Source organism: Saccopteryx leptura, chromosome 1 (assembly GCF_036850995.1).
Source record: "Saccopteryx leptura isolate mSacLep1 chromosome 1, mSacLep1_pri_phased_curated, whole genome shotgun sequence".
NCBI classification, from domain to species: Eukaryota; Metazoa; Chordata; class Mammalia; order Chiroptera; family Emballonuridae; genus Saccopteryx; species Saccopteryx leptura.
Genome location: NC_089503.1, coordinates 293,378,956 through 293,393,263, shown reverse-complemented (window position 1 = coordinate 293,393,263; position 14,308 = coordinate 293,378,956). Strand labels below are relative to the sequence as shown.

At 38.1% G+C, this 14,308-nt stretch overlaps 1 protein-coding gene across 4 annotated transcripts in view; it reads right to left on the bottom strand.

Annotated features, from left to right (window-relative positions):
- The window catches only part of SLC41A2 (solute carrier family 41 member 2), a 122,657-nt gene that overhangs the window by 57,616 nt on the left and 50,733 nt on the right, over nt 1-14,308 (bottom strand). For all 4 annotated transcript variants that reach the window (XM_066356229.1, XM_066356247.1, XM_066356256.1 and 1 more), the window contains exons 4-5: nt 4,573-4,644; nt 2,820-2,964 (exon numbers count right to left, since the gene is read on the bottom strand). In XM_066356229.1, coding sequence (XP_066212326.1) covers nt 2,820-2,964; nt 4,573-4,644 — 217 coding nt within the window. The remainder of the gene's footprint in view (nt 1-2,819; nt 2,965-4,572; nt 4,645-14,308) is intronic.

Genomic DNA, 14,308 nt, shown 5'->3' with positions numbered 1-14,308 from the left:
CCCATAATATCAATGAAGAAAAAGAAAAGTAACAGCAGAAAAAGTTTTTAAATGTATTATGCAATAATCAGTCAAGATCTAATCATATAGAATTCTTTTTACAAAATCAGCACATTTTAAAATCTATATGGAAAGTTCTATAACAGAATACCATCTATATCATTTCAGCTGAAAAATTTTTTTTGGCATCATGGAGCAATGGAAAGACCTAGGAATCAGGAAACAGGTTCTAATTCTAATTTTTCCATGAACAAGCTGATGAAATTGGACAAGGTCAAATTATAAAATTAGAACATATACTATTCAAAGTAAGAAGCATTAAACAAAAATATTTTTAAAATCTGAATTTTTATGATTTTGAAAATCCTAGACAAACACTTGCTAGGCTGAAATTTTGTTTTGTTTTTTTTCTTTTAGTGTGTGTGTGTGAGAGAGAGACAGACAGACAGACAGGAAGGGGAAAAGATGAGAAGCATCAACTCATGGTTGCGGCACCTAAGTTATTCATTGATTGCCTCTCATCCGTACTTTGGGGCATGGGCTCCAGCTGGGCCAGTGACCCCTTGCTCAAGCCAGCAACCTTGGGCTCAAGCCAGAGACCTTTGGGCTCAAGACAGCAACCATGGGGTCATGCCTATGTTCCCACACTCAAGCTGGCAATCCTGTGCTCAAACTGGCAACCCCACGCTGAAGCTGGGGAGCCTGCACTTCAAGCTGGATGAGCCCGCACTCAAGCTGGCAACCTTGGGGTTTTAAACCTGGGTTCTCAGTGCCCCAGGTCAATGCTCTATCCACTATGCTACCACCTCGTCAGGCTAGGCTGAAAATTTTTATACAATTCTCTCTACGTGAAACAAAATTAGAAAGAAAACGAAGCAAATGAGCCTAAATAGAGTACTAATGCTTTAACATTTTAACTAGAAGTTATTTTTCTAATCGCTTAACTTCACTCTCCTTTGTCCAGTGCTGACTCTATTCAATTCTAGTAATTACATATACTGCTTAACGACAGGGACACATTCTGAGAAATGAATCATTAGGCAATTTTGTCATTGTACGAACATCAGAGTATTCTTGTGCGAACCTCAATAGTATAGCCTACGACACACCTAGGCTATATTGTGTAGCCTATTGTTCCTCGGCTATAAGCCTGAACATAATGTTACTATGCAACACAACATGAGGTTAAATCAAGCACAAGAGAAAATGATTCAGTTGAAACACAGTAAACATGAGATGTATGAGATTGTAGCATATCAGACTTGTTTTACAGCCAATTTTAGTTTATAAGCAGAAAGAGTACACTCTAAAATAATGAAAAATAATATAGTAAATATATAAAGCAGTAACACAGTCCTTTATTATCATTGTCAATTATTAGGTACTGTATATAATTGTATGGGCTATACTTTCATGACCAGCAAGCAGCACAGTGGGTTTGTTTACACCAGCAACACCGTAGACATGCCTTGTACTAGCTAAGACATTACAATGACTACTAACTAGTCAATAGGAACTTTTCAGCACCATTATAATCTTATGGGATCACCGTTGCATGTGGCCCATTGTTAACCCAAACATCATTAAGCAGTGCGTGGCTCTATAGACAAGAAAATAGTCCTGATTTAATTTAAGTACTAAATTAAAATGCTTGAAAATATTTTAGAAGTCTTAATTATAATTAAGTTCTGTAAATTCTGGGTAAGAACCTAGCCAAAAAGTGAGCTTTACTATATGATCACCTGACATGAGAATCTTTGATTTTTAATTTTGCTGGTGATAATAAGAGTGAGAAGATAAGGAATAAAAAATAAAAAGAACCAGCCTGACCAGGCAGTGGCGCAGTGGATAGAGCATTGGACTGGGATGCGGAAGACCCAGGTTCGAGACCCCGAGGTCACCAGCTTGAGCGTGGGCTCATCTGGTTTGAGCAAAAAGCTCACCAGCTTGGACCCAAGGTCGCTGGCTTGAGCAAGGGGTTACTCGGTCTGCTGTAGCCCCGCGGTCAAGGCACATATGAGAAAGCAATCAATGAACAACTAAGGTGTCAATGAACAACTAAGGTGTCATAACAAAAAACTGATGATTGATGCTTCTCATCTCTCTCTGTTCCTGTCTGTCTGTCCCTATCTATCCCTCTCTCTGACTCTCTCTCTCTCTGTCCCTGTAAAAAAATAAAATAAAATAAATTAAAATAAAAAGAACCAAGTTTTTATCATTATAATTCCACAATCTAGTTATCTAGTGTAAAGTTCATATTAACAAATAAAAATTTTTAAAAACTGATACCCCAACTAAAAATTTCTAATGCAGTTAATTATTGAAAACCTTTATCTCTTTCAAATTCGACAGCCAACAATCTGCTATGTTGAGCTTAGGGTTATATCTGTATTGCCACAGAGATAATGAAGAATTTTCTTTGAAATCTGAAACTTTAAAAAATTTCTACAGAGACTGCTATTGGAACTCAGAATTCTTGGAATCCTTGTTACTCTAATGACAAGCCAGTAAGTCCTCAGCATGATTTCCGGAAAGGAGTTTCTCAATTACGTTAACAGAAGCAAATGAGTATCTGAACTCTTCTCCTGCTCTTGTTTGGGAATTGTACCAACGAGCCAGGAGACAACTCAGAAAGCCTGTTACACACTAAGGTTTACATATCGTAAATATAAATATATCTGAAATAAGATATTTTAAAAGTTTGTAGATAACTTTTTAATATTTCTTATTATGAACACTCATATTTAAATAAAAATATGCATAATCTTGAGAAATGAAAGTAAAAGACCGTAAGAACAGATGTTTGTAAATTCACTTACCCTGCAGAAGAGAAGCAATGAAGGCCGTCGCTACGCTGCTGGAACACAGAAGTATGGAATGGTCCAGGGAGTACTTTCCCTCTGGAATCCAGCCCAGTATAATTGCTGCCACAGCTGCTAGAAAACCAACTACTGTTGCTTGAACCTAAAAAAACGTTTCATAAAATCCAACGGAATTATTCATTTCAAAAACATTTTTTAAAATCTGAGTATATAACTACGCATACAAGTCAGGAGAAAGTATTGCATATGGAAATTGAGCTGCCTTACCTTTTAGAGAAGCTACTATATTTAGTTTTAATATTCCCTGAGGCAGTGGGTTCTCAAACTGCCCTGATCTAATGGCAATAGATATGGAATAGATTAATTTATAGTAGTCTACTGGTTGATATATATTTTGATCATCATCCCTGCATAGATTCCTACAGTTTTAAGATGAAAAGCATCACAGACATCTCTAATGCAATACTGTGACTTAAAAGAAGAGGAAAATGAAGGTCAGAAAGGTTAAGTTAACAAAGGTAATATAGCTGGTTAAAGTTAGAGCAGAGATTAAAGATTAGATAGATTTTCTTATCTCTAACCCTGTGATCTTAGAAGTAGCTGCACAATTTTTTTTTAAGTCTATAATCCAAAAATTCCTTTATTTCTTTCCCTTTAAAATGCAATATGTTAAATTACTTTTCTGCAACCATGTTCTAAACAGTATGTCCTGGTTGATCTAATATTAAAATAAGTACAACTGACCAGGCGGTGGCACAGTAGATAGAGCGTCGGACTGGGATGCAGAGGACCCAGGTTCGAGACTCCGAGGTAGCCAGCTTGAGCGCGGGCTCATCTGGTTTGAGCAAAAGCTCACCAGCTTGAGTCCAAGGTCGCTGGCTCAAGCAAGGGGTTACTCGGTCTGCTGAAGGCCCGCGGTCAAGGCACATATGAGAAAGCAATCAATGAACAAACTAAGGTGTCGCAATGTGCAATGAAAAACTAATGATTGATGCCTCTCATCTCTCCATTCCTGTCTGTCTATCCTTGTCTATCCCTCTCTCTGACTCTCTCTCTGTCTCTATAAAAAATAAATTAATTAATTAAATAAAATAAGTAAGCATCTCCTAAACTGACACTTGCCAGAATTACTAGGGGGCTGCATTTCTGTGTCTTGGAGATACAAGAAGGTGGTAACAGAGGGATATATTCACCTGAGATTAGAAAGAATGGTAGATAATTTATATATAATTCAACACTTTAGTATATATGTAATTGACAATTTAATGTGTTCATTTACATTAACACTGGTAACATTGACAAATTAAGGAAAGTTCAGTTTAAACAAACATCCAACCATAACATACAAAAAGAGCTAAGTTTAACTAAATAAGAGGATTTATATAAAAAAAAGTCAAAGTAGGGAAATAGCACCTAAGCAATAAAATGCTAAATATTTACTTGTACAGATACTAATTCAAATTCAGGCTCTATTACACATTTATAATAGAAAATATTTTGTATATTTATCTATACTTTGTATAGTATATATTTTTGATATTTATAAGAACACAATCAGTTCCTAAAGAAAGTTTTCAAAATCATGGATATTCATTTATTCTATCCTTTTCTTACAATATTAAATTATCGTTTTGGGTCCCCTGAAACAATTAAATGGTAGATTTAACTAAAATGTATTCCATTCTTACAGGTAACACCCAAGATCTGTATGTAAACCTAAGACCTATAAACAAATATGTATATCACCTACCTGTTTTAAAGCCAAGTTGCCAATAATTAGGTTCCACTTTTCAATGGGTGAATCCATCTTCCCAATATTTACCTGTGAAGGTGGATAATTTCATTTATACTGAAATTATTATATGCTCTCTATGAATTTATTATATGCTCTCTATTCTGCTTAAACAACATATGAAGTCTGAAAGCCAAAGATAATTCTCTAGTAAATCTAATGAGCTCACATTGCACTTTAAATATAATTCTAGCCCCGGCCAGTTGGCTCAGTGGTAGAGTGTCGGCCTGGTGTGCAGGAGTCCCGGGATCGACTCCCGGCCAGGGCATACAGGAGAAGTGCCCACATGCTTCTCCACCTCCCCCTTCCTCTCTGTCTCTCTTTTCCCTTCCTGCAGCCAAGGCTCCATTGGAGCAGGGTTGGCCCGGATGCTGAGTATGGCTCCAAGGCCACTGCCTCAGGCGCTGGAATGGCCCTGGTTGCAACAGAGCAACGCCCCAGATGGGCAGAGCATCGCCCCCTGGTGGGCATGCTGGGTGGATCCCGGTCAGGTACATGCGGGAGTCTGTCTGACTGCCTCCCTGTTTCCAACTTCAGAAAAAAATACAATAAATAAATAAATAAATATAATTCTAAATTCACTACCAGTCTTGCATCTCATATTCAGCTTGCCTGAGATGTTTAAAAAAAAATTTGGGGGGCCCTGGCCAGTTGGCTCAGTGGTGGAGCGTCTGCCTGGCGTGTGGAAGTCCTGGGTTCAATTCCCGGCCAGGGCACACAGGAGAAGCACCCATCTGCTTCTCCACCCCTCCCCCTCTCCTTCCTCTCTGTCTCTCTCTTCCCCTCCCACAGCCAAGGCTCCATTGGAGCAAAGTTGGCCCGGGCGCTGGGAATGGCTCCATGGCCTCTGCCTCAGGCGCTAGAGTGGCTCTAGTCACAACAGAGCGACGCCCTGGATGGGCAGAGCATCGCCTCCTGGTGGGCGTGCCGGGTGGATCCCGGTTGGGTGCATGCGGGAGTCTGTCTGACTGTCTCTCCGTTTCCAGGGGGGGGTGGAGAAGCATGTGGGCGCTTCTCCTGTGTGCCCTGGCCGGGAGTCGAACCCGGGACTCCTGCACACCAGGCCGACACTCTACCACTGAGCCAACTGGCCGGGGCTAGAATTATATTTAAAGTGCAATGTGAGCTGCTTAATTACTAGCTCACAAAACTAGTAGACTAGCTAGTACTACCCAACTGTCCACTGATGTTATTTTATGACTAATGCCACCAACTGCATCCTAACATACCACATTTTGTATATTTAGGCACAATATAAATACACAATTTTGAGCTGCTAGCATTTTTTATTTTTTTTTTACAGAGACAGAGAGTCAGAGAGAGGGATAGGGACAGACAGACAGGAATGGAGACAGATGAGAATCATCAATCATTAGTTTTTCGTTGCGTGTTTCAACACCTCAGTTGTTCGATTGCTTTCTCATATGTGCCTTGACTGCAGGCCTTCAGCAGATGGAGTAACCCCTCGCTCTCGAGCCAGCCAACTTGGGCTCAAGCTGGTGAGCCTTGCTCAAACCACCAGATGAGCCCGCGCTCAAGCTGGCGACCTTGGGGTCTCGAACCTGGGTCCTCCGCATCCCAGTCCGACACTCTATCCACTGAGCCACCACCTGGTCAGGCAAGCTGCTAGCATTTAATACTACATCATGAAATAAATGTAATTTGAAGAATTATTAGCCAAGAAACCCAGATATAATCAAATCATTCACATGTGCATAATTTATATGAGGTATGACTAGCACTATTAATTTAGTTCAAGATGAATTTTGATCATGTATCTCACTATTAAAGTTTATACATCTTTCTGCTAAATGGAAAAATACACTCCCAAAATATTAGTCATATGTAATTGCACTATAAGCCAATCATACTTATCAACCACATATGACTCAAAGAATGTATATCCTAATCTAACAAGTTTTTCTATTGCAGTATTTTGGAAAACAATGAGCAGTCATTATTAAAAGTAATATACTTATCACCTACTTGGTCGTGGAAGATAGGTGATGTGGAAAATATATAAGGGTTATTATTTATGGGTAGTTTTAACCATGGTCAAACTGGAGTTCAGCTCACTGGCTTCAGACCATTAGGTTAAGTGCTACATCAACAGTTCTTGTATCTATCTAGAAAACAGTTTCTGTCTCTAACTTCATCCTGGACTGTAGCCTCCAAGTATCCAATAAATGCAAATATTAAAATTTTTCAGTGTTTTGGAATAATTATTCCTGCTGTCTTCATTTGTATATTTCTTTCTTAAGCCTGGAAATCTGAATTATTGATGAATTTGTGTTGTAGCTCTAGCAACTTAGGTTTTTGCTCAAATGAGTAATAAGATACAAGCATTGTTCAAAGAGTGAAACTATCTCGGATTTAGTGTTCAAAAAATGACCTGTGGTGGCACAGAGGCTAAAGCATCGACCTGGAATGCTGAGGCTGCAGGTTTGAAACCCTGGGCTTGTCTGGTCAGGGCACATACGAGAAGCAACTACTATGAGTTGATGCTTCCCACTCCTCCCCCTTCTCTCAAAATCAATAAATAAAATCTTTAAAAAGAAAAAGAGAAATAGGTATGAGACACTGGAGAAATGGAAAAATATTCCTTGTTAATGGATTGGAAAAATTAACATTGTTAAAATGTCCCATTACCTAAAACAATCTAGAGTCAAAGCAATCCCTATCAAAATACTTCAACAAAGTCAATTTTACAAATTAATACAGCAGTAACTTCTTTAAAAAAATTTTAAATTATATTTCCATCACTTGGCTCTGTCAAATATTAAAATTTAACCATATTCAGAATATCACTATATCATACACATGTTTAAGATCATTATATTGTCCACAGGTAGCTGAGGTTCTAGTCATATTTCTTCAATCTTTTTTTTCCTCTTGATTCTTCATATTGGGTAGTTTCTTCTACTATATATCTTCAAATTCACAAATTCTTTCTTCTGTTATCACCAATGTGATACATTTGATTCTTTTCTACAGTTTTCATTACTCTTAAGATTTCCATCTGTTCACTCATTAAGACATATGCTTGTTTCATTCTTTGAACATTTTTTTTCTTTAGTTCTTTGAACATATTTTTACTAGTGTCTTTGAAAGATTTTGTTAAATCCAACACCTGGGCCCATTCTGAGTCACTTTCTAGAGACTAAATACAAATCACACTTTTGTACATCCACAAATAGAGATTATTTTTGGTTGAAAACGATTTCCCTTGTAATAGGCAGTTAAATACCATAGACTCATTACAGACTCTTGTATCTCCCACAGTGTGCACCAGCTCATATCTCTGCTTGGTTCTTTTTTGAGCTCAGCCCTTTTGGGATCTTTGCACCTGTGTATTTAACGGGCAGCCAAAGACTTGGGCAGAATTTTACTCAGATTCTGTAGCTCATGTTCTCTGCAGTTCTCTTGTTGCTTAATTTCCCCATAAATTTCCACCTGCTCTGTCATCTCCCAACTCTGTTTATCTGATAATTCAAACCAATAAAAATTCAACTTTCTGCCACAATAGCTATGCATAAATCACAGAAGGCACTTAGTTACACAAGCAAAAACTCACACATTGTAGCTGGTGTATTTGTCTTTAAAGTACGGGCCCTCTCACATTTCTGCCCTTTGTTTTGACTCCATGACCTCTGCCACCTCAAGCTGGTAAGACTGTAGGTTTTTGCCACATGAGATCCAGGGGTTGGGGAATTCCCTCAAACAAAAAAGCCATAAACTTAGCAATTCTTACCCATTGTAGTAATGGTCTTTGAAAGGTAAACTCTAGTTTCTACCTGTTTTGGGTCACTTTCCATTGCTTCAAATAATTTATCTAGATTTTTCATTGTTTTTCTCTAAGAAGGTTCACTCAACCACTTTAGTCTGATATTAACTAGAACTGGAAACCCTGATATATATTTTACATGCTTGAAATAATTTACAAGAAAACATAATTCACAAAAACATATACACACTCACACGCATGTACATACACCCTAATACCTTTCTGGATGTACAGGGTGAAGCATAATCTTAATTGTGGTGATTATTTCACAGGTATAGACTACATACTAAAACCCATCAAATTGTAGACTTCGAATTTGTGCAGTTTACTCAAAGCAGGGAGCCATAAATCTAGCTGACTGAAACAGTTTTAGATTGAAAAATAGGAATACGCAACCCATGTCTATCTAACAATCAGGTTTGTAATGACAAGAACATGTAAAATTTAGAATTACATCAAATTTAGGAAAACAATATTAAGATTGTAAATACATCCAAATTATGCCAGTTATTAATATTATTATTTGGTAGTTTAATTTTTCTTTATTTTAGAAGTCTTACAATTTGAATTGAAAGTCTAACTTACATTATTAGGAAAAGAGGCTTTGCCAACTTCTTCACATCCCTCCACTGAAATGTAAGCCCAATGAAGGCAGGGACATTTTCTGGTTTGTCTGTTGCTGATTCTCTAGCAGACACAGCAGTACTTGGCTAATAGTAAGACCTCAAAAATATTTTTTAAATTAATCAGTTAAAAAATAATTTCAGAGAATCAAGAGTTCTCTGAGCCTGATCGGGTGGTGGCGCAGTGGATAGAGCATCAGACTGGGATGCTGGAGGTTCGAGACCCCAAGGTCACCAGCTTGAGCACGGGCTCATCTGGCTTGAGCCAAAAAAAAAAAAAAAAAAAAAGCTAACCAGCTTGGACCCAAGGTCGCTAGTTTGAGCAAGGGGTTACTTGGCTGCTGAAGGCCCAAGGCACATATGAGAAAGCAATCAATGAATAGCTAAGGTGTCACAAGGAAAAATTGATGATTGATGCTTCTCATCTCTCTCCGTTCCTGTCTGTCTGTCCCTATCTATCCCTTTCTCTGACTCTCTCTCTGTCCCTGTAAAAAAAAAAAAAAAGAGTTCTCTGAGAAGAGGTTTGAGGCAATAGAAATCCATTTTGCCTAGAGTGGAAACGTGCTTATCAAATTATGTTAGGCAATTTGCTTCTGGGAAATAGTTTACAAGGTTTTTTTTAAAAAAAAAACACTATCATTAGGACAGTGAATACCATTTTGACTCTCTTCTATCTAGCCTTCAGAGCAGAAAATTTTAGATCTCAGATAACAGAACTTAAACCCAACAATTTATAGAACCACTTGTATTTGGCTTAATCTCCATCAATACTACTGTTATGTATCTATAATAATATCTATTAAAACATATATCTATCTTTGAAAAGATAAAAATCCAGGAAAAATTATTCGTTAATCATCATACCTTTACAAATAAATTTTTATTCAAGTAAGAAAGCAAGATAAAGTTGACTTGGAATTATTAAATTTCCCTCATTAAAATAGGAAACCATTTTTATTGACATATCTTTTAATATGTGAACACTTAATCTTTATAGAATAAGTTTAAGAATAATTAAAATGCAGCAGACTGAGGGAACAGGCTGCATCTGATACCTTATGTTTTAAGTTCTCTATCTCTATACTTTCTCAAGGTTTTCCTTCTAATCCTATAAGCTCTTTTATCCTGATTCTCATGCAGATAATCATAAAAATAAAAGAAGACACTTCAATGAAGCAAAATGATTAAAGTAATCATAGTTTGGCCTTCTGTAGCTATAATAATTTTTATTCCTACTTGAACAAGTGAAAATTAATACTACAGAGGAAACTTGTAAAATTTTTAAAGAATTATTTTTTGCACATAAACGAAAATGCTGATTTTCAAACACAGCTTATTCTAAGTTTAAATAGTAATTACACTCATTCACTCTTCTCCCTGGAACTAGGGAGTTCAGTTAGGAATCGGCTACAGCATCCCATTCAGAGACAATAGGCAACTAAGACAAGGTTGTGATGTGGGGTATAGGGGGAAGGGGAGAGGGATTTCGTTGGTGGAACTGACAGTCTAGACCAGTGGTTCTCAAATTTTTTGAAGTCAGGGCGCATTTAAAATCCTATATATAATTGTAGGCACACTATATACAAATTTCTGAGAATTATGTTATAATAATTAAGTCAAATATTAAAGAAACAATACAAAGTCCAAGCGTGCTTTTATAATTAAACAAATACGAAAAAATTTAATTTATTCTGACATTAAAAAACATTTTTATGTTACATTTCATGAGGTATGCTTTTAGTATTTTTTAAAAAAGAGGGGTTAAAAATAAAAAGCTACAAAAAGTTATCTTTTTATATATATAAATAACATTCTTAGTAAGATTTAGTAAATTTGGCAGGTCCCAGTGCAAATGTGTTAAGTTTTTTCATTCTTGTGTTTATGAGAAACATGAGCCTGATGTGTCCTAGCGATTTCTTCAATGTTTGGGCATATATTTATATTTGAAAGGCAAACTCTCATTTCCTTGTTAATACATTGAAGAATTCCTCTCTTTTTACTCTTAATTGTGTTGAGTGCAGAAAACCCCCACCATACATATCATCTTAACTTTACACCAAACAAAGGATAGAAGAAACTTGCCTCCAGTGTTTCTGGGGAACATGGGGGGGTAGTGTAAACAATCCAGCACCACATCTTAACAGCCTTTGCAACCTAATCAGGCAAGTGAGGTGGGGGGTTAGGCAGACTGTCAGCTTACAGCCAATTCCCCACCCTCTGTCCCCCCAAAATCTAAACTCCAAAATCCCTGTTAGTTTTTTGGTCCCCAACAGGTACATATTTCTCTGGAAATCTTCTAGGGCACACCAGTGCGCCCTGGCACACACTTTGAGAACCACTGTTCTAGACAGTAACTGGATAGAGCAGAGGCATAGGTGATTGGCAATGTTAATAAACTGATAAAAAATATATAGGTAAAAATAGCCTGACCAGGCGGTGGCGCAGTGGATAGAGCGTCGAACTGGGATGCCGAGGACCCAGGTTCGAGGCCCCGAAGTCGCCAGCTTGAGTGAGAGCTCATCTGGTTTGAGCAAAAAGCTCACCAGCTTGGACCCAAGGTCGCTGGCTCGAGCAAGGGGTTACTCGGTCTGCTGAAGCCCCACAGTCAAGGCACATATGAGAAAGCAATCAGTGGACAACTAACGTGTTGCAACACGCAACGAAAAACTAATGATTGATGCTTCTCATCTCTCCATTCTTGTCTGTCTGTCCCTGTCTATCCCTCTCTCTGACTCTCTCTCTCTCTGTCTCTGTAAAAAAAATTTTAAAAAAATAATAAAAAAATAAAAAAATATATAGGTAAAAATAAATGGGTGGAGTAGGATAAAAGAATGAGTTTAGTTTTGAACATAGTGAGTGGTATATAGACAATTAAAAATTCAGCTCTGCATTTTATGAATTTGACTCCACAGGCAAGAGAAGTGAAGGCAAAAATTAATGAATGGGACTACATCAGACTAAGAAGTTTTTGCTCAGCAAGAGAAACTGATAACAAAATAAACAGAAAGCCAACTAAATGGGAAATGATATTTTCAAACAACAGCTCAGATAAGGGCCTAGTATCCAAAATATACAAAGAACTCATAAAACTCAACAACAAACAAACAAACAATCCAATAAAAAAATGGGAAGAGGATATGAACAGACACTTCTCCCAGGAAGAAATACAAATGGCCAACAGATATATGAAAAGATGCTCATCTTCTTTAGCTATTAGAGAAATGCAAATGAAAATTACAATGAGATACCACCTCACACCTGTTCGATTAGCTATTATTAGCAAGACAGGTAATAGCAAATGTTGGAGAGGCTGTGGAGAAAAAGGAACTCTCATCCACTGTTGGTGGGAATGTAAAGTAGTACAACCATTGTGGAAGAAAGTATGGTGGTTCCTCAAAAAACTGAAAATAGAACTACCTTATGACCCAGCAATCCCTCTACTGGGTATATACCCCAAAAACTCAGAAACATTGACACGTAAAGACACATGCAGCCCCATGTTTATTGCAGCATTGTTCACAGTGGCTAGGACATGGAAACAACCAAAAAGCCCGTCAATAGATGACTGGATAAAGAAGATGTGGCACATATACACTATGGAATACTACTCAGCCATAAGAAATGATGACATCGGATCATTTACAGCAAAATGGTGGGATCTTGATAACATGATACAAAGCGAAATAAGTAAATCAGAAAAAACCAGGAACTGCATTATTCCATACGTAGGTGGGACATAAAAGTGAAACTAAGAGACATTGATAAGAGTGTGGTGGTTACAGGGGGGAGGGGGAAAGGGAGAGGGAAAGGGGGAGGGGGAGGGGCACAAAGAAAACTAGATAGAAGGTGACAGAGGACAATCTGACTTTGGGTGATGGGTATGCAACATAATTGAACGACAAGATAACCTGGACTTGTTATCTTTGAATATATGTATACTGATTTATTGATGTCGCCCCATTAAAAAAATAAAATTATTAAAAAAAAAAAAATTCAGCTCTGGAGACAGCTGGTGGTTGCCAGAGACAGGGGCGGCTGGGGGACTGAGTGAGAGAGGTAAAGGATTAAGAAGTACAGATTGGCAGGTACAAAACAGTCACAGGAATGAAAAGTACAGCACAGGGAATAGAGTAAAAAATATTGTAATAACTGTACATGGCACCAGGGGGGTACTGGAAATATTGAGGGGATCACTTTGTAAAATATCTGACTGTTCAACCACTCTGCTATACACCTGAAACCAATAAAAAGTAATATTGAAAGTAAACTAATTGAAAAATAAATAAATAAATAAATATAAAGAAAATTCAGCTCTGGAGGTCAGGAAGAGACTGGAGACATGAACTGGAGTGGCGTGCAAGCAAGCAGTGTCGGACTACGTGAAATTATGGACAGCATGTCGGACAAAGTACTAAAACCTGAAGAAAACCTTGAGGTGCACTCTCCCTTTCCATGGAAGACTGAAGACCGTCTCCCTGGCTGAGCTGCAATATCGCGGTCACCAGAGCGGAACGGACGGTGCACTGACAAGCACTCGGAGGAGCAGGGCTGCCCAGCCAGGCAGAGGCCTGGCCCGAGGCTGCCACCCAGCCCTGCTTCGTCTCAGCTGGGCTGTTTATCACAGAAGAAAGTTTCTGCCTTTACTGTGCCTCCCCCTTTCAAAACTTTAAGAAAACCTCAAATCAAGAAGATGAGCAAAGAAAAAGAAACCAAAAAAGTAGATTAAGAAGCAGCCATGAAAGAGGTGGGAGAATGAAGAGAGTGTGGGGTCTCAAAGTTGAGGGTAAGAATTTCAGGTAAAGAATTGTCAGTGAAGAGCCTACGGCAGTTGAGACTTTGGGGATTTTGCTACTGTGAAGGCATTAATATGGAGATGCTCTAACAGTGGTCACTACATCAAAACTGGAATGCAACTGACAACAACGCTCCAGCATATTCTGTAAGAACAGTACTTGAGAACTGTAAGAACAGTACTAGAAAACCTGAGATCCAATTAAAACACCATAACCTAGATGAATAAACCATGTTACCATAGCTTGCTGTCACAAGTGACTACTTTCCCATCTACTAATGTTTACTTTTACTCCTCGTAAATCCAGAAAAAAATTTCAAGTGACTAATCCCAGTCTTCTATCTAATTCATCGGCCAATTCTGTCATCTCCCTCTGAAAATGAGTTCTGGACTCCAACTATGTCTCACTACTACCCTGACCCAAGCCAACATCATCTCAATTTGTCTGCCTGCTTCAGTCCCTGGCTCCCTATAGCTCTGTGTCAACACAGCAGT